The sequence below is a fragment of the Stegodyphus dumicola genome, chromosome 5 (genome assembly GCF_044657685.1).
Source record: "Stegodyphus dumicola isolate Sdum_Otavi_A_Nest chromosome 5, ASM4465768v1".
Taxonomy (NCBI): domain Eukaryota; kingdom Metazoa; phylum Arthropoda; class Arachnida; order Araneae; family Eresidae; genus Stegodyphus; species Stegodyphus dumicola.
The window spans coordinates 97957066-97982282 of record NC_140772.1 but is presented as its reverse complement, the minus strand read 5'-3'; the positions used below and the strand labels follow the sequence as shown (position 1 = coordinate 97982282).

General features: G+C 30.6%; 1 protein-coding gene across 2 annotated transcripts in view; it reads left to right on the top strand.

The window, feature by feature from the left end:
* Nucleotides 1-25217, top strand: part of LOC118201506 (putative methylmalonate-semialdehyde/malonate-semialdehyde dehydrogenase [acylating], mitochondrial) — a 54233-nt gene that overhangs the window by 12418 nt on the left and 16598 nt on the right. For both annotated transcript variants that reach the window (XM_035373623.2, XM_085816881.1), the window contains exons 4-9: nt 358-519; nt 5542-5620; nt 7347-7501; nt 11291-11438; nt 15784-15848; nt 18270-18326. In XM_035373623.2, coding sequence (XP_035229514.1) covers nt 358-519; nt 5542-5620; nt 7347-7501; nt 11291-11438; nt 15784-15848; nt 18270-18326 — 666 coding nt within the window. The remainder of the gene's footprint in view (nt 1-357; nt 520-5541; nt 5621-7346; nt 7502-11290; nt 11439-15783; nt 15849-18269; nt 18327-25217) is intronic.

Here is a 25217-nt window from a genome sequence, read left to right as displayed (position 1 = left end):
GTTAGAAACTTTATGTTTTTGATATCTAAATTTTTTGTTTCGGATTTTTAGCTTAAATTGTGTGTTCAAAACGTGGTTTTTGCACGAGCGAAAACCACGTTTTTTGAGACATTTTAGGCTTAAAGTTTGAAATGTAGGCAAAAAATTTAGATAGTATGGCACCGTGGAGTTTTTTGGCAAGAAATTTGTCGCCAAGAGTAATTCCCAATTAAATAATAAAACAAACAATTGAAAATGCAAAATGAATAAGACAATGGCTCATAAATATGGATTAAATAAAGTAATAATCATGAGTTTTTGTTCCTTTAATTGCAATTTATATGAATTTTTCTTTCATAGTACATTTTATTTTGAAAGGCTACAAATGAAGTGATAACAAGAGTGCCAAAATCCACACCAGCTGAAATGGAACTTGCTGTTACTGCTGCTAAAGATGCTTTCAAATCTTGGTCACAAACTTCAATTTTATCTCGACAGCAAACAATGTTTAGATTACAGCATTTAATAAAGGAAAACATGGTAATTTTTCTTATTTTATTTTTTGTGTTTTGAATGAAACCACTATCATACACATTACAAAGTCTGAAAGCTGGATGTTGCCATATCTGGATTGATCTAAAATCCAAACCTGCAAACCACCAGCAAGATTTTTTTTTAATGCTTTACACTTTGTTTTCATAAAAACATATGGAATTTCCCAATTATCAATTTTACTTTGGCACTGACGCCAACCAGGCAAATCATTATTTATTATTTTGATCATATGACCATCAAAACACTGCATCGTGAGAAATAATGTCTGCAGCCATGTCTAAACAGTTTTTTTTAATATTAGGAATTGAATATCAAAGAGCATGATAACCGTTTCTGTTGACATTATGCTTGGCAACAATTATGGACTTCAGCTAGCTCCACTGTGAAGTGCTGAGTGTGTTAAAAGGAGAAATTTAACGTAAATTTCTTTCCATATGCCAAAGAAAAAATATTGTATAAATGATACTCTAGGCCAATATATTTCATTTAGTGCTATTTGAATTGAGAATAACCATCTTTCTAATAACTCGAGAACCAGTGCCAAAGCAGGTGTGACAGCACCGAGCAGCAGACTTTAGGGGAACAAAATTATCAGAATATAGAGGCATTGAACACCAAAATTAAGAGATGGTAAAAGCTATAGAAAAGGAATGTAGGAATGCAAAATTTAAGGAGGAATTTGGTGGCAGAATTTTGGACTTACAGAGACTGCACCAGGCCACAAAATCTTTAGTGCCTGCCTTGGATAATTCTTGAGTATCATGCACAATTACTTATGCAGAACTCATAAAAGCCTTAAGTATGTGCAGGAAATATCTGTAAGTATAGTAAATAACTAGACTAGTGTAATTCAGGCTAGCTAGGATTTAATTATCAAGGGGGGGGGGAGACTTTTCTATAAAACCAACATTTTTGCAACTACATTCTATTTATAAACTTAAACCTTGCTTTATAAATAGAGGAGTTGCAGCTAAGGCTATCATTCAGATTTAAATTTATCAGCATGCAATAGAAGGATGACAAAATTTAGCATAATAACATGTCTTTAGTCGCCACTCTCATGATACATTGCTAATTGTGTATAACGGATGCTATGAGTTTACGATTATAGTAACAAATTTCAAGATTTTCAGTTATTGCAAACAAAATGTTAAATTTTCCAATTAATGGAATTTGTGAAGAAATGGGTAGAAGTGGTAATAAATGAAAATGATATAACAGAAGTTTTTCATTGTGATGACAGTGCCCTAATCATTGATCAAGTAATGGACAGTGAAATCTGTAGTATAATTCGAAATCCAGGAAATATCATTACCAATAGTTAAGAAAGTGACTATTTAGTGGGAATTCTTAACACATCAATTATAGAACTTAAAACAATGGAAATTAGTAATTGAAGAAGACATTTTTTCTATCTATAGAATTAAAGAGAAAATATTAGTGCAAAAAAAGAAGGGAATTAAACAACGTACATTGGAGGAAATGTTTAATAAAGCAAACAAATAAATATTGAGCTTTGTTTATATAAATTCTGATTCCCTTAAATTCATAAATGCTTCATTATTTTATAAATTGTTATTTCATATTTTGAATTTTTTTATTTTAAGCAGGAATTAAAAAAGTAAGTTACAACTGTTACCATCACTTGTCAGAGTTGCCAAAAACAATTGCTTATGCATAGAATAAAGCTCATGTCAATTTCTTTCTACGTAGACAGTTTTATTGTAGTAGAAGTAAGAGATACATTGTAGCATGACTGCAAATGATACATTAGTTAGAAACTTATCCCAAGGTTGAATGACAAAGAAAAGAATGAGTTTTGTGGACAAAATATCTTAACCATACTGAGTCTCATTGTGAAAATAAGCAAAACCATTGAAACATTTAACCATAGTCAAATAGTGTCAACAGTTCAAGTATAGCTAGCTGCACATTTTGATTGATGCATCAGCAAGGAATGTTGTCAGTATCGAATCAGGGAAAACACTTTGCTACAGGTTAATGAACTGGTTCATTGCAATTACAGAATGGCAATCTCATAAAACTGTTTAAGTATTGATGTCCCTGTGGGCAACAATTTGTCAAAGACGAAATAGGCGCGATCAGTCATTGCTACAGTGGTTTGTATGATTAAGTAGCAGATTCCTATTGGTGGTTGAATGCATTTGAGAAGTAGAATGATGTATCAACTTAATGCATCGCAATGCATCTCTCAATAAACTTTTCTCAGTTTACAGCAAATCAATTTGTAATTACAATTCTCAAATGTAACTTTTTAAAAAATTTTCATATAAATATTGTGTCATATTCACCATCACTGATACAGTCAAAAGTCGTTAATCCGGACTCGTCGGGACTTCGGCAATTCCGGATTATCGATTTTTTCCGAATTATAGATCATCAGTTTAAGTCTCGTAAGATGGCATGCAGAAATTCTAAAATTAAAAATATGAAACCGTAATTTATGAAATAAAGAACAGTTATGATCTAAAGAGTATCAAAATTTACCAAAAATAAATAAATAAATAAATAAATAAAGCTTAATATTTATTTGTTTACTTTATTAAACATTTCTTTCAATGTAAGTTGTTTAAGTTGCTTCGTTTTATGTGATAATACTTTCTCTTGAATTCTATAAACAGGCATAATTTCTTGTTCAGTTACTACAAAGTTCCTCTGTTCAAGTCCCGTAATTGCTGTGCCGAGAATACCGACTAACTTGTCGAATTTTTTTCGTTCCAATCAAAATTTTTTCGTTTTCACTAACCTCTCTGTCACCTTCTTCATGTCTTTATCCATTTTTTGCTGCAATTCCACTTTTTGTTTGATGGACATCGAAACATACTTTCGTTTTGTAGATCCTTTGGGAGCTCCAGCATCGGAAATTCTATTTGACATAATCGAAAGTTCAAGTTTACTTTTATAAAATCGCTCTTACAGTCTGCAAAAAATAATAAGCCATATCCAATTCGAAGATTAAGGAACAACGCAATCATCAACATTAACTGAAATAGATAATTTTAGCTTATACTGTCCGTTATACATTAAATGCGCACCCGAAAACGTATTCTGCGCTTGCGCACACTCATATGCGCAGTCGTAAAGGTCTTACGTGCACACGTAAACGCCTATGCGCATGTGTCAACGCGGCGCATGCACAGAAAGTTTTTAGCTTTCAGGTCCGGATTATAGATCATTCTGGATTATGGGTGTCCGAATTAACGACTTTTGACTGTATTAATTTAATGCACATTTCTTTTCTGAATTATGTAATTTGATGTAAAAGAAATTGTCTATCATAAATATATACATATGCCTCTGTTTGACAATATTTATTTTCCCTTTTTCTTTTTTAAATACAGGAAAAGCCAGGCTATCCAGCATTCAACTAACCATAAAGCTCAAATAACGAAAAAAATTTTAAATTAAAAAAAAAATAGACTATTATACAGTATGTAAAAGACTCTTAAAAACCCATTGATAACTCCTAAAATGTGAATCAAATTACATGGCTATTTAGAAGGCTAGGCTGTGCTATAGTCTATTCAGAAGACTATGCTTCTGAAAAGACTATGCGCTATTCAGAAGACTTAGCTTATAGCACACTACACTCCCATTGTATCCATCATATTGTTCCAAGAATTCGTTCTTGGAATAGGATATACTAAAAAAAGTTGGAAGTTGTTATGGCAAGGGAAGCATCATATTCATCATATTGTTCCAAGAATTCATTCTTAGAATAAGGTATACAAAGAAAAGTTGGAAGTTATTATGGCACAAGAACATATGATTACATGAACATATGAGATTCCAAAGTTCAATACGGACCACCAGCGGCCGAGCGGTAAAGTCACCGAACACTGGTAGTTTGGTCCGAGGTTCGAATCCCGCAAACGGGCTGGCTGCATGGGTGTTTTCGTGGTTTTCCCCATGTGTAACGTGTATACGAGCCAGTTTCCCTTAGAAAGTCCTCCACGAAGGCATCCCTCCTCTTAGGCAGATAGCCCTCGAGGCTTAGCCGTAATTAAATAACCTAACCTAACCTAACCTAACCAAAGTTCAATACATTCATTTAATTTGTTTATTGTAATCAATATTTTTGGATAAATTTTGGCCTTGGGAAAGACAAATAGTATTATAACACATACTTTACTTAAGACATGTGTCGCAAATCATTATTAAATTTATACAGATGGCAAATTTAAATGCATTTCTTCAAGACACTGCTAAGAAAAATGAATTAATGTTAATTTCTGCAGCAACACAGACAGCCGTTGACATTCTGTCAAAAGGTATTCTTGTAGTAGGTAGGCAGTGCTAAGGTCACTGCATAAGGTGGAATTTAGTATGAATATCCTCGACAAAAGTATTCCAACAGAAATTAAATTGCTTTTCTCTTTTTTTCAAAACACGTATTCGAATTTTTTGGTCTTAAGTTGAATGTCTCATCGGTAAAAATTTTTAAACCTTATAGTGACAGCAAAGCATCTTTTATCTAATTTGATTAATTATTTAGCTTCTATTGGCATGATTTGCCCAAGTTTGGCAGCATCGCTGCCAATTTTCATAGTTAGTGACATTTCGTAGTCGAATGAGAATTTTAATTGCATATGTTTAATTGCATTTTAATTACATATGCATAATTTTAAATGTAAGCTTATGATATTCAAGCTTGTCACAAATAAGATGAATGTTTCAGAATTTTAGTCCAGAAATTTCTTTTTTCATTCACATGGCTTTTCTACCAAGAATTACATTTGCATATGCTCAACTATCTGGAAATTTCATGTATTTAGAATATCTTGCTTCCTGAATGTTTTACATAGTTGAGCTTTTACTTTAAAAAAAAATTATTTTAAAAAGGTTTCTTAGATATAATTTTTAATTTAATTTTATAGTAATTAATTTTAACTTTTATTTAATTATAATATTAAATTATATTAATTTTATGGTAATATGTTTTGTAATCATAACTTCTTGAAACTAATATTTTATCCTTGCTCTTAGAATAGGTTAAAAGAAAGTATAACTTTAGAGCAGGGAAAAACTACTCAAGATGCAGAAGGAGATGTCCATCGAGGCTTACGTATGTTTCTTATCAGTCCTTTAGCTTTTAATTTTTTTAAAAATGTCTTAACTTTATAAAGAATTGTAAAAAGTTCTCATGGAAAGATATTTTATTATATATTTCTTTTTTGTAAAAATTATACAAAATATCTATAATATCAAAAAGTATTCCTCATTTTAAAAATATTTTTTAGTTTTTACTGTGGAATACTGATAGGATTTCTTTTGATTATACTTTCTGTAGATTACTTGCAATAGAATGGTTAATTTATTTTGATTCACAAAGCCAAGAATTTACGCATGATTTTTAAAAGAATTACAAAATATGAATATTTACTTAGTGATTGCTTATAGATTCAAGAACATAATTTATGAAATCTACTAAAAAGATATTTATATTGGATAGTAGAGAGTTAGGAAATGTAGCTGTGAATCATTGAAGAATAACCACACGCATAAAAAAACTCAAAGTTATGTATTTTGGTTGAAATTTAAATTAATTGTTGACTAGCACAAAAATTAATTACATTGACTAAAACACAAATTAATTAATAATGCACATATAGGGAAAATTTATTTCAGTATGTTTTGTGTGCGTTGTGTTAACCCCTTTGCGCCGACTGTCACGTCTACGTGCCAGCAACGAACACACTCACTTCCTGGCCGACATGCAGGCGTGCCAGAGAGTTTTCTCGTTTATCCCCGACTGTCACGTATTTGTGCCAGTGTCCTGGAACGTTTTAAAAACTATAATTTCTGCCACAAGATGGCACTGTATGTCCATATGGTTTCAGATACATGTTCATTAGACCTTCTACTCGAAATGAGAGAAGCATGACTCACATACACGTGTTTTTGATTATATAAACAAAAGGGGAAATAAATGTTTCCGTATGGCATGATTTATGACGTCTCTTTAAATCACACTTTATTCGCATGTGGTAGTTGTTTATTGTAAGTAGAGAAGTTTTATTTTCGCTAAAGCATTGGGTATTTCGGTTTGCAGTTCAGTTTTTAGAAAATAATTAGATCTTGTTAGACGTGAATTCTTTCTGTTTTTACCGTTGCAATGTCGAAGCGTCGAAAATGTTTAACAGAGCATGAAATAGCAGAAATGATGCAAAATATTTCAGATATTTATTCTGAAATTCTGAAAGATTAACTGAAAGACATTTTCCAAAACTTTGTTCAGAAGAGACTGATAAGAAAATGAGACGATGATGCTTCGTTTATTCACATTCCCGGAAAAATCCTCCAAAACGGCAAATGAGTTATTACGAGTGCAAGGAATGTAGCGTAGGACTGTTCATAGATCCCTGTTTTCAAATTTTTCATACGAAAAGAGAATTTTAAGTAATATACTTAGTTTTCAGATGTATAATGTTAAAAGTCATAAAATGGTGAATAATGAAAATAAAATGTGTAAAATATGCATTTAAACAAGAAATAAGCTAATTAAAGTATATATATATATATATATATATATATAAAGCATAAGCTGTTTAAATACTCTATAGAGCATTATTAAACAATGCGTTGATACTTCAGAAATTTCATGGATTAAGGCTTAATAGCAAAAAAGCCCCCGGCCCTGGACAGATGCTTGCGTAAGACACAGCCGGCCTCCGCGATAAGCGCGCGTCTGCTCTACCCATCGCGAAGGGGTTAAAGATCTCCATCAGTTAAACTTGTGTACATTTTTCTTTTATTATTTACAATTTAAATCATTCTCTCCTTTTATATAGAGGTGGTGGAGCATGCTTGTGGAATAACATCTTTGCAATTAGGTGAAACTCTTCCTTCCATATCTCGAGATATGGATTCAATGTCATTTCGCTTGCCACTTGGTGTGTGTGCTGGAATCACGCCATTTAACTTTCCTGCAATGATACCTCTTTGGGTAAGACTTCCTTAGAGACATTTAAAGTATCATTTCAGTGTTTTCTGAAGTATTTCTGAGTTAAATTTGTAATGCATTTTATAACCACGGCCTAAAAAAAAATATTAATTTTAAATCAGAAAACTGAAGTTGTAAAGAGGTGATATATATATATATATATATATATATATATACATAGGATTAGAAGGTGATGTATACAGGGTGATTCTAAATTGTTTTTACAAGTTAAGAGGGGGATAGTACTCGTCCAGATGAGCAATAATTACTGTAGAACATAGGGTCGCATTCCACTGTGAGAGGCAGAAAAAAGGAATATTACAATTCCAACTTGAACTTACAAGTGTTGGGAGAGCGAATGAACGAGACCAAAAGTTGCACAATCAGTTTAGTGAAAAACTCACAGAGAGAGCACAAAACGGATAAAACCAAAAACTTAACGTTCAAGTCTTAATTCGAGCTCCGACTTTGATGGCAAACACTCAAATGCACATCTTTGGTTGGCAAGATCTCAACCTCGCAAAAGATTCCAAAGTCCAGGAGGACAGGATAGAAGATGCTGAAGAGGAAACAAACTGCTATCTTAATACTTGATATCAAGGTAGTAGTTTTTTTTCCTGCTAATAGATAATTTCCCCCTAATAATTTGGATAATTAACTTGTTGCAATTGTTTGCAAGGTTGAGATCTTGCCAACCAAAGATGTGCATTTGAGTGTTTGCCATCAAAGTCTGAGCTTGAATTAACACTCAAAAGCCAAGTTTTGGGGTTTATCTGTTTTGTGCATGCTCTGTGAGTTTTTCACTAACTGATTGTGCAACTTTTGGTCTCCTTCGTTCACTCTCCCAATACTGTTCAAGTTGGAATTCTAATATTCCTCTTTTTCTGCCTCTCAGAGTGGAAAGCATCACCCCTCTTAATTTGTAAAAACAATTTAGAATCACCCTGTATATATTTAAGATTATAAATGAAAAATTTTACATCTTTATGACTTTATTTTTAACTTATGCATATCTTAATCACTTAAAAATGTAAATAATGGTTTGTTTTTAGAATATTATTTTTTCATTATTATTGATAATTTTCATTTTTCTTTTTATCTGCTTTATGATAATGTTTTTCATTATTTTATGGTTTATGAAACAAAATTAATGTCTATGATAATAGTTGCTAATGTGTGTGAGTGAAAATTAAGTTATTCCAAACACTTTCTTAATCACCCCATGTAATCTATTTTTAATTTTTAAAACTTATCACAGAACCTATATGAATCATATTAATTTGATATGAAGATGTTTCATATGTAAAAAATATGTAATTTTGTATGTTCTGCTATTATGCTTTTTTCAATATATGGGTGTCTGTGGATAAGAGAGGAATATAGATTTCTCAAAGCAGTTTGATGTACAGTATGTACTACAGTTAGTTATCAGTTGTTCTCATGCATTTATTTTTTTCCTATTGTTAGAAAGCATGAATAAAACTTTTAGTTATCTGCCAGTTACCACAGCAGAGTTATATTACATTCTGTTGCAGAACATTAATATGTAAATTGTTATAGTATTTTTTAACCCTCAATATAATTTGATGAATGGTTATGTAACTTACATATTGCACTAGAATATCTTATCTTCAGAAAGAAGCCGAAATATTTATATGCAGTAATATATTGTAAATGAAAATGTTTACAAATTTTAATCTATTTTTATCATAGAATCATAAATTGTAGACTATGTTTTAAGACATAACATGCAATTTTTAAGGAAAATATTAAATGAAATAATCAAAAATCTTATATCTTTTACTCTTAAGGAAGCAGAAATGCCAATATTCCTGTTCTATATCCTTTGATATTGTTCATTCAGTTCTGTACATATTACTAAAAAATTAAATGCATTTATTAACTGTTGTGCCATAGCTCTATTAAAAACTTCTGTAGTATCTTATCTTATCAATTCAGCTTACTATAACCTTTTAAATAACCAATATTTTAATTATGATAGTTTATTAAAATGCTTTTTCCATTCAAAAATTCTACAATCTCCCTTTGTATGAACAACCCTCTTTGCATGAAAGTTCAAGGCATGGACTCTACTATCTGTAGACATGTACAACACTTTGTGAAGGAGACCTCTGTAGCAGCTAATGGGAGGCTAGAGGACATTTAATGAGCTTTCTTATTCTCCATTTATTACTGTGTATTTGATTGTATTGTGGCTTATATACTAGCATTTTTATGCCATTATTTACTATGCATTATTATTTATTATGCTTGCCATTGGCATATATTATGCTTACCATTGGCATAATAAGTAAAATGTAACTTGAAAAATGAATAAAATTTAATTTGAAAAAAATTAAGGGACATTTATGTTTTTTATTTTTTGGGCTTTTATCTCTATATATAAGACATTATGCACCTAATAATGTTTTTATAGAAAACAAAATATACAGTGTTATTATATGTGCTTTATTTGATTCTTATTGTTGTGAATTCATGAGAAGATGCCAGAACAGAGAGAGAAACCTATTTAAACAGATCTTAGCTAATATTGTTGGCTGTTGGCCACCTTTAAATTAAAATGTTGTTCTCATATAATATTATTCTTATTATCCAAGTGGCTACTGTCTGTAAAAAGTTTTTAAATTGTCTCATTTTGTTTCAGTTTTTTGTTTGTTTAAATAGTTAATTAAAGAGAGATATTTATGTTTAGAAAAAGTTTACTTCAGTGATATTCTATTCAGAAACCCCTGCTTTTATATTTGTTTGAATAGTTGGTCACAGTTAGCAAGAATATTAAGGCTGAGATTGTGGTATTTTATTTAAAAGTTAATTTGCTGTAGTTGTTATTTAATATTGTTTATTTTTCTAGCATATCAGAGTACACTAATTCATATATTATGAGAACAATGTCTGGGGCAACACTTCAACAGTATGCAAACACTATGCTTAAATATTTACTTTTTAATTCATGTACTGAATCGTTTACATAACTTTATAAGCACAATAATTATTTTCATAAAATATACAGTAATTTATGGTACTTGCATATTACTTATGGTCCCATCAATCATTAAACTGTCACCAAACAGCATGATTTAGTGCCAGTTATAGGTAATTGGTATGTTGTAACATATTCATAATACGTATGTTTTCATTTAATGTAAGCACGATTGATTATCAGTAAGGCACATTTTGTTTTTGTGGGCGAGGATATAAATTAACTGTTATTAAGGTAGTTTTTCTTGCATTTTGCAAACATTATTTAAAATTTCAGATCCACCTTATCAGAAAGCAGTGGATTATTTTTAAAATTATGGGACTCTGCCATTAATGTATTTATGGGCACAATTAAGGTATTTTATTTGAAAAGGAATATAAAATAGTGATACGATATGGCGGGATATGGTTGACAAAGCAGTAACAGATTGGACTGATTGCTTATTAAATAAATAGATATCAGTTCCTGTAGAATTTGGCAGAAATGACTGATGCAAATGTAGCAGATATCCACCATCTTTTCACAGTGGACAAGATAATATGTAAATATCTAATCTATGAACATATTGTAATCTATTATTGTTAAGTCCTTTGGAGTTCTGCAAAATAACCTGGTGTTTACATCTTCACTTATCTTCCATGGGAATTAAACTGTATGTTTTTATCTTGAATATCAATCAAAGAATTATTTATTTGCATATTTAGAAAACATTTAATAAAAACTAAAATAGTAATTAGATGAAATACTGGATATGAATAAATATGAATAATTTGTATATTTTTATATTGTAGATGTTCCCTCTTGCTTTGGTATGTGGGAATACCTTTGTTATAAAACCATCCGAAAGAGATCCTGGTGCTACAATGGTATTGATGGAATTAGTTAAGCAGGCTGGTATTCCTGATGGTGCAGTTAATGTGATACATGGGGCTCATGAATGTGAGTAATAAGATTCAGGTGGTGTTCAGTCATCCTTATATCAAAAACTGAAGTATCAAATTTGACTAAAAGAAGTTCTTGTTTTAAATTTATTTAAAATATACTTAGGAAAAAATATTTATTAATATGCAATAACATGCAAACTATTCAAAATGATGTTATATACAAAAATTATACCAGCTCTCAGAAGTGATGATTGGAAAATATTGATACATTTTGGAAAGTAAGATTATTCTCAAAGATTGTTTTTTTATATTAGTTAGTAGTTTCTTTGCTAACCAATAATGTATGTACTAGTTGTAGCTTAGAAAATATATAACATGGATTTATAGCATTTATTTATAAGAATGCTGAAATAATATTTTTATCAATGATTTTGGATATTTTATTATGGGTATATCTCTACCACAGTCAAACTACATTAGTTCCACCTGTTTATAACTGTACAGCAAGGAGTTCATTCAATGTACAATAGTCATTCCAAAAATCTTTGTTTCATCAGTGCTGTTGAAGTTGGTGCTACTGAGTCACTGGTGCTGCTGCTAAAAGATTAAAAAAAGGGATAGAAATTAGTATCACTAGGAAAAGATTATGTATGCATCTTTAAAGTACTTTTAAAAATTAGCTTAGCTTAATTTCAGTGTAATTAATATGTTTCTTTTATGTTAATTATTAACAACACAATAAATCACACAATTTTAGATTTACAGGATTTTAATAGACAAATAAAGAGGAAAAAATAAGCCATTAACATTGCTGCAAATGTTTGCTGCATTAGTAATCTAAAGTTTCAACAAGTTAGTATTATGAATAATAAAGTACTTAAATTGTATAATTCTAAAAAAAATTAAATGTAGGCATTCAATAAAAAAATTGCTCAAAGTTCTGCAGTAGCAGTAATTCTTAAAATATTTATCATTATTGTTTGGACATTTATCGTAACAGAACACTAAATATACGATAATGTTTTTATAAAATTCCTTGAAACCTTTTCTGAACTCTCTCCTTCATATTATCATTCAACTAGATTTGTCCTTTCAGAGTTTAATGTAGTTTTCTTCTTGTGTCTCATCACTATTGACTGTCTTTGATTGTAAGTCTTTTTTAGTGTGTAATATAATATTGCTGACACAAGATAGCCTTAAACATGCCTCTTGATCCTTAATCAAGTTATAAAATATTAATGGGTATACGTTTTATGGAACTTCAGTTGGTCTGTAGCAATGCATGAAAAGTTCCAAAGCACAAACAAACGATACCAGTGATTTTCTGTGATTTTACATATTAGTCTTGCTGAATGAGCTCAGTCATTTTTGCAACAGTGGCATCTGCAGAATGCTTTGGGGCATCACATTGATAATTTTCTGTCAAAGATGACCATACTTCTTGAAACTGATTGCTTCCTTCCTTTGTGCTTCTGAATGACATGCAACATGCAGTATTATTCATATACTCTTTATATCCTTCAGTGAGTTTCAGTACTGTCTGCTCCTTATGCCTTAAAAAAATGTTTTTAAAATCTGAAAGGTTTCAGATTTCAATGGTCACCCAAAAGGGTTTGTTAAAGGTTTTTTTTTTTTTTTTTTTTTTTTTTTTTACAGTCTCACTGAACTCACTTTGTCTGCTGTTGCACTTCCTGCTAACTCATTTGTTTTGTCAATTTAGCTTTATTATTAATCCTCTGAGCAGCATGGGATTTTAGATCTGTCTTGGAGACCTGCATTTAAACAGCATTTATGAGCTAAATTTGTATGATTACTTATTTTAGTCTCTATTTTCATAAACTTGCATTCATTAAGATGATATTTGCATTTTTAAAAAAGGTAAGAAAGTAAAATATCTTAAATTATAAGTTAATATATACCAAGTTTCAAAAAATTTTATGACTGCATAAAGGTGGTCATGGCACTCAGAGGGTTCAGCATCATTTTCTTCATACTTACACCATACACAATTCAACACCACAGTAACAATATTTTTATTAAATTTAACAAAATTTAGAATTACTGATGCAGTGTCAGGTGTTGGCAGTATTTTTATATTTTTTCACTCTTTTCTCACTTTATAAAATTAGTGTTCATTTGGGTACTCATGTATTAACACCACCGCAGCAGAAGTTGCACTGGTGTGCCAATAAATAGCAATCCTGTTGTTCGCATGCAGTTAATCTTTTGGATTCCTTTTTGTCTTGTCACTTGCTGATTTTTAACACCATTTTTTAGTGCTACAAAAAAGCATTTTTGGGATATGCCAAACACAGAAGAAGATGCAATTTATTTTTTCAGGAGCGAAATATTTTACCAAAAGAAACGAAAATGTACCAATTTGAATGATATGTAACATTATTTTGGTAAACGTACGTTTTGAAAATGTAATTTAATACAGTGGGATCAGCAAGTGGGACTGAGAAAAGACAACTGGTTTGAAGGAAGCAGAATTCCATTCAGCTTTGGGATTCATATACTGCTGGTGCGAGGAGTTGACGTCAATTAAGTTTTGTGAAAAGCAACTTGATTTATCGGATAAAACTGTTATAGATTGGAACAATTACATGCGTGAATTATGTGTCTTGTATATGGAGAATAAACCAAACAAGAAGGTAGGTGGACCAGATTGCATTGTGGAAATTGATGAAAGTTTGTTTATTAAGAGTAAAAATAATTGTGGTCGAGTATTACCCCAACAGTGGGTGTTTGGTGGTATATGTAGAGAAACAAAAGATTCATTTTTTGTCACTGTTCCTAATAGAACTGGCTCTACCCTTAATAAATTTATTGAAGATGGTAGCACAATTTATTCTGACAGTTGGAAAGGTTACTATTCAAATAGAGTAGAAAAAGAAGGATTCCTAAAGTAAATACGATTTGATTGATCCTGATACAGGAGTTCATACACAAACAGTTAAGAGAATATGGGGCAGTGCTAAATGGAGGAACAAGAGACATAGGGGGGACAGCAAGACATCATTTAGAATATTATTTAGCAGAGTTTGTATGGTGACAGCATCAGGTCAAAGAAAATAGAGACTGTTTTAAATCTATGTTAAACTCTACATCAGCCCATTTTCCACCGAAATCCAATTGACTACTTTGATTTTAAATAAAGTGTTTTGATTTTTGAAAGTGTTTTCATTTTAAATAAAGTATTTTAATTTATGATATGTCGCAAAAATTTTAGGTGTAGATTGGCTGCACTTAAAAACCGCCAAATCTGCAGCTGCGGTGGCGTTAATATGTAAGTACCTTCATTTGCCATAGCAAGATGGCTAGCAAAAATGTTTTTTGCCTTTTTATTATTAACGTGTCGTATGTTAATTTTATTTATTAAATATCACGATTTTGCCGTGTTAAATTCAATTAAATAGCAAAGTCATCAGATATTTAAAAACAGCCTATCTTAAAAATTTCGATAGACAGTTTCATGCACTGAATATAAAAATGTTTTATTCTGTACACAATTCCGTACAAAGCCAATGCTTGCTTTTAACTTTTCGAGTTTGTTAATAAAAATTCATTTAAATTTTACAAAATGTTAAATGGATAATAAAACAAATTTGAAATCCAAAATCCAGGCTTCCAGGTGCACATGTTTGGGTAGAAGACTACAATATTCAAAATTTGATGGCTCTAGGTACCGTCATTTTTTTCACAGTGCGAAAAAATTCATATCATCATACAGATTCTTTATTGCTTTATTTCTTTAAAAATAATATAGGGCAGTAATATTTGGTGGCAACAATTTGAAAAGTAATATCATGCTTATAGTGGTTCAACACAAAATCCATTTGGGCTAATGCCAAATGGCTAAAAAACTACTTCTGGTTGTGGCTGTTTTAATGCAAGCATTTCTTATATTTGGGTTTGCTTAAAGTGCAATGATTGTGTAAAGGGTGAACACAATCAGTTCATTATCATTTACACAGTAGCTTCCTCTGGCATCCCATGTATGTGGGGATTTTCCCCTCTTGTCTGTTATTAATCCTTAGATTATTCAATACTATTGGCTGAAATGATGGTTTTGGGTATTTTGTATTAAATGCCCATATAGTTTGAATGCAAAATATAATTTGTGTTGTATTTTTTGGAACAAAGAGGGACGACAGGTTTCAATTAACGTTTAATTTTGGACTGGGAGGGACAGGTTCACAGGAATCAGATTTAAAAAAAAAATTAAAGATCTGGTTTGTATTTCTTAAAAATTTATACTGGTTTATAATTTTATTTTCAATAAGTATGCACAAATGCATCATTTAAAAGTTTATATACAACATTTACCATATCCTCATTATTATTATTCATCTGAAGATGATTTCTAAATTTCATTTGATTCTTTTCTTTCTTTCTAGCTGTGACATTTATCTGTGATCATCCAGATATAAAAGCTATTTCCTTTGTTGGATCAGATAGAGCTGTGAGTATTATTTTGTACTTTTCCTTTAATATCATTTGATATTTCAGCTGAAACAGTAAGTAAATTTCAGCTGAAATAGTACTCATTTAAGAGTGAATTGGTCATTAGGAAGTTTGTGTAAAAAAATGCATTTCAAGTACAATTTAGAGCGAGAAAATTAAAATTTCTTCTCTACAGCTCATGATAATGTTAAGTAATATACCAAAAAAAAAAAAAAAAAAAAAAAGATGTGCATTCATTTATTTTTTAATTTAATTTACTTATTAAACTAAAACACAAAAAATATGGTTTTATCAAAAACCTCAAACTGTTGATCTGTTGTGATATTTTAAGTTATATAATATATTTTTAAATTAGCAGTTTTTTTAAAGTATGTAATTTTCATTGCAAATTGTTTGTGTATTTCTAATTTATTAAAGATGCTAAAATGTAATCAATGTGTTCACATGTATGCATATGAATGAATTAATCAGAAGTGCTGTAGTGTATATATGCTACCTCAAACTTCATCAGATGCTAAATTAACTTATATCAATTTATGTATAGCAGTTTATATTAGACCATTACAGCATCAATATAAAGACAATTGTAGGGATCTGTATGGGTTTATCAGGAAAATATACATATAATTATTTCACTAATTAATAAGTAAGGTTCATGTTTACAATATACACACACTGGTCAAGGAATTAGAAAACTGAGATCAATATTTTATTGAACCACCTTTTGCACGGATAACTGCTCTGATTCATTTGGCCATCAAATCTACATGCTTCTGGAGTGCATTTACGTCTTGAGAATACCATGCATTGGCTATGCAGCTTTTTAGATCTTGTAAATTAGATGGAACAAGAGAATCCTGTAGAATGCGTCTTCCCACCATATCCCACACATTTTCTGTGGGGTTAAGATCCAGGCTATGCAGTGGCCAGGGAAAGTGTTGGAAGTCAGACTGATGTTCAGCAAACTAATTTTGAACAGTTTTGGCACAATGTGTAGTTACAATATCGTCCATGAAGTATCCATCACCATCAGGCTAAAAATACAACATTGCAGGGTGCACTTGATCTGCCACTATATCTAGGAATATCATGGCTGTTTCTTTACCATTGAGGAACACCAGGGCACCACTTCCATGCCAGCAGAACATGCCCCATATCACGGTATTCCCACCAGATCCTTGTACAGTGCAAGTAAAGCAAAATGAATTCATGGCTTCATGGGGTTCTTACCAAATTTGACGTCTTCCATCAGTGCAAAATATGATGTAGCTTGATTCATCTGACCACATTACCCATTTCAGTCCTCAGATGTCCAGTGTCTTCTTTCCTGACACCACTGCAAACGAATTCTTGCATGCCGAGCGGAAATAAATGATTATATCACAGGCACCTGACTATGCATTCCTATCCTCAACAATTCTCTGTGCATGGTTCAAGTTGCAATCTGTTGGGAAGAGCCTTGTTTGACGATCTGTGTCAATTGAAGCACAGTAGAGTCTCCGTTCTGCGGTTCAGTTCGTCAGAGACTCTGCTGATCACTCTCTTGGAAAACTGTGCTCGAACCACAGTTATGTCTTCTAGGGAAGGACTGTGGGTTCTGATTCCAACTTTTGAAAACCTTTGATATGGCTGCTTTTGAGAATCCAGTGAGATTTGTCTTCAAAATCGAGGACCTTGTTAAACGGGCACTAACAATAAGCCGTTTTTCAAATGGTGAAAGATCTGTTGTTTTTCCCATTTTGCTTCATTCATCATGAAAGGCACTCTTACACCTTATTTATACTAGCATTCTAACCATGTATAACCCACGTCACAAAAAAAAATTGCATACTTCATCCCTAGCATGCATTCAAATGAAAATCTAAAAGGTTTATAATTCATTGGCTAGTATGTATATCACATTTTCTTTTCCACATGAGTACCATTTTTATTTGTTAGTCATGCATTTGCTATAAAAAACACAATTATTCAAATTTATTAATCTCATAGTAAAATAATAGTATGCATATCATTTATCTAGCTGCAAAATCAAATTAAATTAAACTTGGTGTTTAATATTCATAATTAAATGTAGTTACTGAATTTTATCAGGAGGTCAAAATTATGTGCTATTTTTCTAAGATGTCTAAAGTAAAAGTCTGAATAATTCTATTAAACTATTAATTAATTAATTTTTTGATTTAAGACAACTGTACAAGTCATCTAAAAAAGGTATTTCTGCTTATTTAAAAAATTACTTCTACTAACTGCATGAAATCTAGTGGAAGTACTATTCAAGGAATAGCAACTTCAGATGTATCTAATGTTCAAAGAATGTCTTGCTATATTTTATTTTATTAAAGGGAAAATATATTTTCTTTTGTATCACTATATGATCATGGTTATTATGCAGTATTTACCAGTAATCTTTTATTTGTAGGGCAAATACATCTATGAAAGAGGATCAAAGAATGGAAAGCGTGTACAGTGTAACATGGTAAAAATATGCTTAATAATAAAAAATTTAATTCAGGTTTTTAAAGTTTAATTTTTTTCCCTTAAATTTAGTGTGTAACTTTTTGCATAAAAGAATCTGTAGAATCCCCCCCCCCGATGTGCACCTACCAAAATAATAATTTATTATTTGTACTTTAAAGGTAGGGAGATATGTAAAAATTAAAATTTTGTAAAAAATCTAATAACTTGGTTGGCTGAAGATAGTGAAAGGAATGATTCTCTTTAACCCTTTGTGGCGCACTATACTTTAAAGTCGGAATTTCAACAGCAACAACAAAAAAAAAAAAAAGTTGTATTCAGTCTTAAAGGAGTATACCTGTAAAATTTTGTAAAAATTGCACTTACCGTTTTAATTTTGTGGGTGTTCCATGAGGTGAAACTCTGCACCGCCAGAGCTCTTAAAGTGCGACTACGCAAGCACTGCAGTGAAGCACAAAAATGAGTAGAAGTTTTTGTACAGTAATGATAAAACAATATATTATGGCTGTATACATGGTTTTCAGGATATACACAATATTCTTGAATATATATGGATAAATGAAATAACTATATATGTATATACACAAGTCCTATATAAAAAAATATTTACAAATATTTTGATTTCCTAGCTTCATGAAATTGTTCAAAGCATGTCGCACCTTTTTAATAGAAGCACAAACCAACTTTGCAGGTTTTGCACACAAAACTTGTTTTGTGATGACTCGAGCTGCTGAAAGGATGACTCGAGCTACTGATAAAATTCCCGCCTCAACTCACAAAAATTTCAAGATGCCTATATTAGAACTTTCATAGCACAAACCACACCTCACCCTCAATACTGCTTTCTTTGAATTCATTCCCCCCAAAACAACAGAAACGTATACAACAGATGTTTTTTCCTAAGAACAGATGTTCTGATTCCTAATAGCATGAGATCGCTAAAGGCGCAGTGTTTCCGCTGATGGAACACTCTGTTTTATTCGATGATTCCACGCTTGCTTTTTGTATGAAAAATTATTTAAAATATGGAACAAATGATATAGAGTACAGCTATTAAAATTATACAGAAAATTTTTTGCAAACATTTTTTTTTTTTTTTTTTTTATCAAAAAAAAAAAAAAAAATAGACAAAATTACTTGAAAATTAATGGATTTCAATAACACATCGTAGGTGAAAATTCTGGGTCTCCTTGTGATATGCTGCCATTTACTATTTAAAAAGAAAAGTTCAAAGTATATTATAAAATGCTTTTTTATCCATTTACATTTGAATTTAATGGTTTCAGAAGCAATTCAAGTTGGGTATTACATGTAGTGAAACACTGAGCAACAAAGGTTTAAACAATATGTTCTTGTTCTATATTTAAAATATTTTCAAAAGAAAATCTTATGTATCACAATAAATATTCGGATTTCCATAAATTAAAGAATCGTAGTAAAAATCATGATAAGAAAAGTAGTTGAAGAATTTTGATGAAATTTGGAAAAAATAAAAATTGCTAATGAAATTTTAAAATTGTGCACAAATATTTCATGTAAAAAACATTTCTCAAAGAGAAATTAGTTCACATCTAATCTTGCTTAAAAATTAATTGTGGGCAGCGCTGTGGGGAAAATGCAGTATATAGTTTAATAATGCCAGTAACCAGTAAAGCACCAAGAATGTAGATTAAGAGAGGAGATTATATGCTGCTGTTTGTACTATGGAAACATAGAATAGTTTGATAAATAGTAGCTGCGTTTGATGATGTCGAAATATGTTTAAAAAGGGGGAATTTTTTTATGGTGTGAAAGTGGATTTACAAGTAATAATTTTATAAATTTAAATTCTCTAGGACTGTAAAATATCAATAAAATAAAGATGATATGTGTGAGCTACTGCATATACAAGATTATTATGAAATAATGTAAAATCTTGGTGCAGTGTATGCAGAATTACATATTTTAAGTAATATCTGGTTGTAATGAAAGTTTTCCACCAAAAAAAAAATGTTCTTAATAAAGTTAGAAAAGAAAACGAAGGCAGTAATATCTGGTTGTAACAAAAGTTTTCCACCAAAAAACGTTTCTAATAAAGTTAGGGAAAAAAACATGAAAGCAGTATATTTAGTGCGGGTAGTTAATCACCACTCGAATCTATGTTTTCTGCAATTGTTTTGGTAGTTTTTCAAAGCCTTCGGCCGAGAAACTTGGTGGTTGCAATTCCAAAAACAGATCAACCTCATTTTGGACATACTGTGCAGAATGGAAGACATCTAGTATCAGAAAGATGTAATTGCAGGTGTGAAAAAAGCTAAAAGTCTGCAGGAGCAATGTCGCAATTATATGGTCGGTGTGGTGAAAGATCCCATTCAAGTCCATGCAGAGTCCAGCCAGTGAATGCGGACACATGTGGTTTTGCATTATCTTGATGAAACATTACTTTTTTGTGCCGGAATTCAGGTCCACGTTTTTTCTTGATAGCAGCATCAACATGGACTAGCATCTCACTGTACATCTTACTGTCAAGGGTTTTACTGTTTTCCAGATACTCTTTGTGGATAATACACTGGCAATCTCACCAGATACAAAGCAGGATCTTTTTAAAGTATGATCAATTATCAATTACATTTTAAATCTTCTTTAAAATTTTTACCAAAACATATCGTAGCAACTTCTTACCTAGTTATTTTATCTGGACTTGGGTTAGAAAAACTGTAAATGTGAAATTCTGTTTGAATTTTAAACTTTTGTCATGTAGTTTTGCATATATTTTTATATATAATTTACATGAAAATTTGCAAATCTTTGAGTTGGAAAAAGCTTTATTCTGTTAAAAAGTATTTTAGAAGTCATATAAGTTTGCTCCATTTAATGCAGTATGATTGATTTACTTGCAAATATATATACTTGTTCTAATCTGTTATAATTGATACACTTGTTCTGTTTTCAATTATTCTATCAAATTAAAACACATTAGAAGCACTCAAATTTTTATTTGTGTACTTTTTTGAAATATATTTTGTGATACCATATTCATTATATATTATTGAATTCATTACCATATTCATTGAAATATTAAAATTTATAAATTTTATGCAATATATGTCTCACAATTAATTGCATTATGTGATTTATAATATAAAGTGTGTGATATAATTCTCTGAATTCTTGAATTTTACATATTTATGCATTTTTAAAATGTTACTTTTATTTATTTATTTTTTATTTTATTTATTTATTTATCTTTTTATTTGGCTAAGGCATAAAAAGATTGTTAATTCAGGTTCTGCTTCATTGAACAATCATGTTTGAAATAAATGTATTAAAGAGAAACAAAACTTTTATGATGGTCTTTTAGTGTATGTGTATACTGTACATTATAAAATTCTCAACTATGAAAACCCCTTGTGTAACAAAAATGCATCATTGAATAATAACGAGGGGGGAAAAAAGGTATCAGTTTTAAACAGTTATCCAAAAGATTTATTAAGGCTTTTTACACTTTCACGGAGCTCACAGTCTACCAGTCTGCTGTTACATTCACTCCTACTAATCAAATTTTTGTTGTCTTTTTTAGCTTTATTAGTAAGCATAATTTTCTTTGCACTTATGCCATATACTATTCAATAGCAAAATTACAAAAATTTTTAAAGCAGCATAGCAGCATACGTTTAGAATTCTCAGTGCAGCATTAAGTGTTGCACATATTTTTCTGTTTTTTCAGTCTTTTCTCAGCTCATCATATTAATGTTCAGTTTTCTTACTAAGATGGCTGTACAAAACTTTTTTTGTCATTTTATTATGAACGTTTTGTGAGTTTAGTTTATTTATTAAATATCACATTCTTGGGGTTTACAGTACATAAAATTTGACTCAACAGCAAAATCACAAAATATTTAAAAACAGCAAATCTTTAGAATTTCCAATAGACAGTCTCGCACACTGAGGATAAAAATGTTTTTTTTTTTCTGTCGTACAGTGTTGCAACTGCTCACTTTGAAATCGTGTAGTTTGTTAATAAAAATTTGTTAAAGTTTTACAAAATATCAAATAGATAGACAAAATTCAAAATTCGAGCTTCCAGGTGCTCATATTTGAGTGGAGGACTGCATTATTCAGAATTTGATATTTCTATCTCTAGCACTGTTGTTTTTTTCACAGTGTGAGAAGTATGCTTACATTCTTCATTATGTAATTTCTTTAAACATAATACAGGGCGAATAGTAATTGGTGGCAACAATCTGAAAAGTTATTCGCCATTTATAGTGATTCGACACAAAATGCTGTTTCGAGACTAATATTCCAATCAGGAATAACATCCCCTTTGGGATAATAATATGACAGTTGTGGCTGTGGTATAATGTGCGAAATTAGAACAAATTACACTTTACACCTTACATGTTACAAATTACCTTACATGTTTCTGTGTTCTGTCTTACTGGGCACTTGGGATGTCTTGTTTATGTCAATGTCAATCAGTTTAGTAGAAAGCAACGATCATTATTAACTTTATGTGGATATCAGCATTTCTCTGACTCAACTATCAGTTTGAAAACTGCAAGCATGTTTTCCTTGAGCATTCCGTATGTGCTGAATTGAATTCAGATCTAAAAATTAAGTTGTCAATCTGTGTACACTGTGATGTCTTCTTGAAGATTTGTTTGCCTAGTCAAACTTATTATGATCAAGATTCTCTAGTAATATCTTACTTATAGGACATGCTTAAAGAACTTCATGAAAAACCATAATATTATTGTTTTATTTTGAGGTTTCTGTTTTTTAGTACACAGAGTCTTTATATCCAAGTACAAATAACTCCATCCTCAAACAGACATGTACTTCTGTTATAACAGTCTCTTTGATATTATATATGTTGCAGATGTTTGATGCCTGATTCTGTATAGTTAGTTAAATAGATTGGGAATGTTATGTGTCAAAGTTAAATGTAATGAAAATATTGAATGTCAATTTAAACCTGAATAAGAGAATGCTGTGTATATGGTGGGACGTCCAAGGACCAATATGCTACAAGCTTTTGAAACCTTTAAAGAAAAGCTCAGTTTGGAGTAATAATGTCGGTAGTAAATAGGCAATTTAAACAAAGCAGTCAAGGAAAGGAGGCTGACAATGTTCAATAGGAAGCACATCATATTGCATCATGATACTGGCAGATAACATGTTGCTTTGGTAATGGTATGCACATGATCATTTTGTAATTTAGTTTAAGAAAAAACTAATTTTAAATGAAAGAAGTTATTCATTTTATGAAAATTAATTATTTTACTTTTGAGATTGTTTATATTGCTGATATTTTTTTCTTGACTTATTTTTAATTTACTGGGAAATGTCGAGCAGTCATACTGCTTTTAGAACAAGGTGGTCACATATTGTTTGAACCTGCTGTATATAGAATAATGTGATCACGTATTGTTTGAAATCTTCTGTATAAAAATTTTCTCTTCCCCCTCATCTTCCAGACAATATAAAATTGCACAGAAAATAAGACAAGCACATGTACTGCAGACCGTTTATGAGACAAAAATAAATGGAAAAAATGTGCTATCTTCAGATAGGGTTTTTAGAGTTTAAATCTATTGTTGTTGGCATCTGATTATTTTACAGTAATTTGATTGGAAAATGTTTCATTCATTTTACCTGCTTGGCAACACTTTTGTCCTCATGGCAACATGTTTGAACATTACAGGAATTTTCTTTTTCATTTCTATTTATATAGGGGCTTAGAATTTTGGGTAAAATTTTGAAGGAAAAACTCACTGTCAACTTATAATTGGAAATAGCAGTACTTCAGAATCATATCTAATAAGCATAAAAAATTCATTAAATTATATGTAGCTTTAGTTTAATTTATGTAAATAATATTATTTCACGGTGGTTATATGCCAATAGTTTGTTTGATGCCTACCATTGCTTTCTAGAACATAAATTTTACAACACTTTGCGAATAAATTCTTCATTTTGGGAAAATAAATAAATAAATTGATCAATATTTGCACAATAATCTGCATTTCAGTACTCTGCACTTAATCTTTTAGCATCAAAAACCTTTTCCTAGACTGTTATTTTATTTTTATTTTTACACTTATTTAGCTCTTCAGTTTTTGTACGGTATTTTAATATCAAATGTCAGTTTTATAATGAGTACACATTTTTTAGTATCAATTTTATAATAAGTGAACATTTTTCTTAAATGTAAGTATAAAAACTAGAGGAGCATATAAAAAGTTTTGTAATTTTTACAAAATTGATTTTCTTTAAGAAATGCTAAAATATGAATATTTGCATCATTTAAGACATTTGTGTAAAAGAATGGTATGTCTGTGACCGACAGTTGTGAAATCAAAGGTAGGGTAAGGACTTTAATGGACATTCTTAATGAAAACTAAGAAAATAAAGTGATTAGACTTTTTCCTTTAGCCCATTAGTGGTCAGTTTGTAAAATCATTGAACACTGACAGTTCGACGTGAGCTTGACTTTCAGCAATTAGGCTGGCAGCATAAGCTTTTGTGGTTTTCACCATATATAACATGGATACAAGCCAGTTTTCCTTAGCAAATCCTTCATGAAGGTATCCCTTCCCTAAGGCAGATAGCTCTTGCAAGCTTTGCCATAATCAAATAAACCAAACTAACCATTTTTCTCCTTATATAACTGCTTAGTATGTATTTTTATGAAGGAAGAAGAAAAATATGATGCATTTTCTCTTTAAGCTTTTTTTTAACAAGTGTATTAAAAATTTGAAAAGTGTGCATGGTTTTCAGCAAAAATGACTTTCAATTGTGTATGACATTTCACCTTTCTGTATCTTACACTAACAATGCATTTTTATGTAAATTAATTTGCAAGTCTTATTTGAGAAATCTCTTAAATAAGTTGGCTTTTTGAAAATCA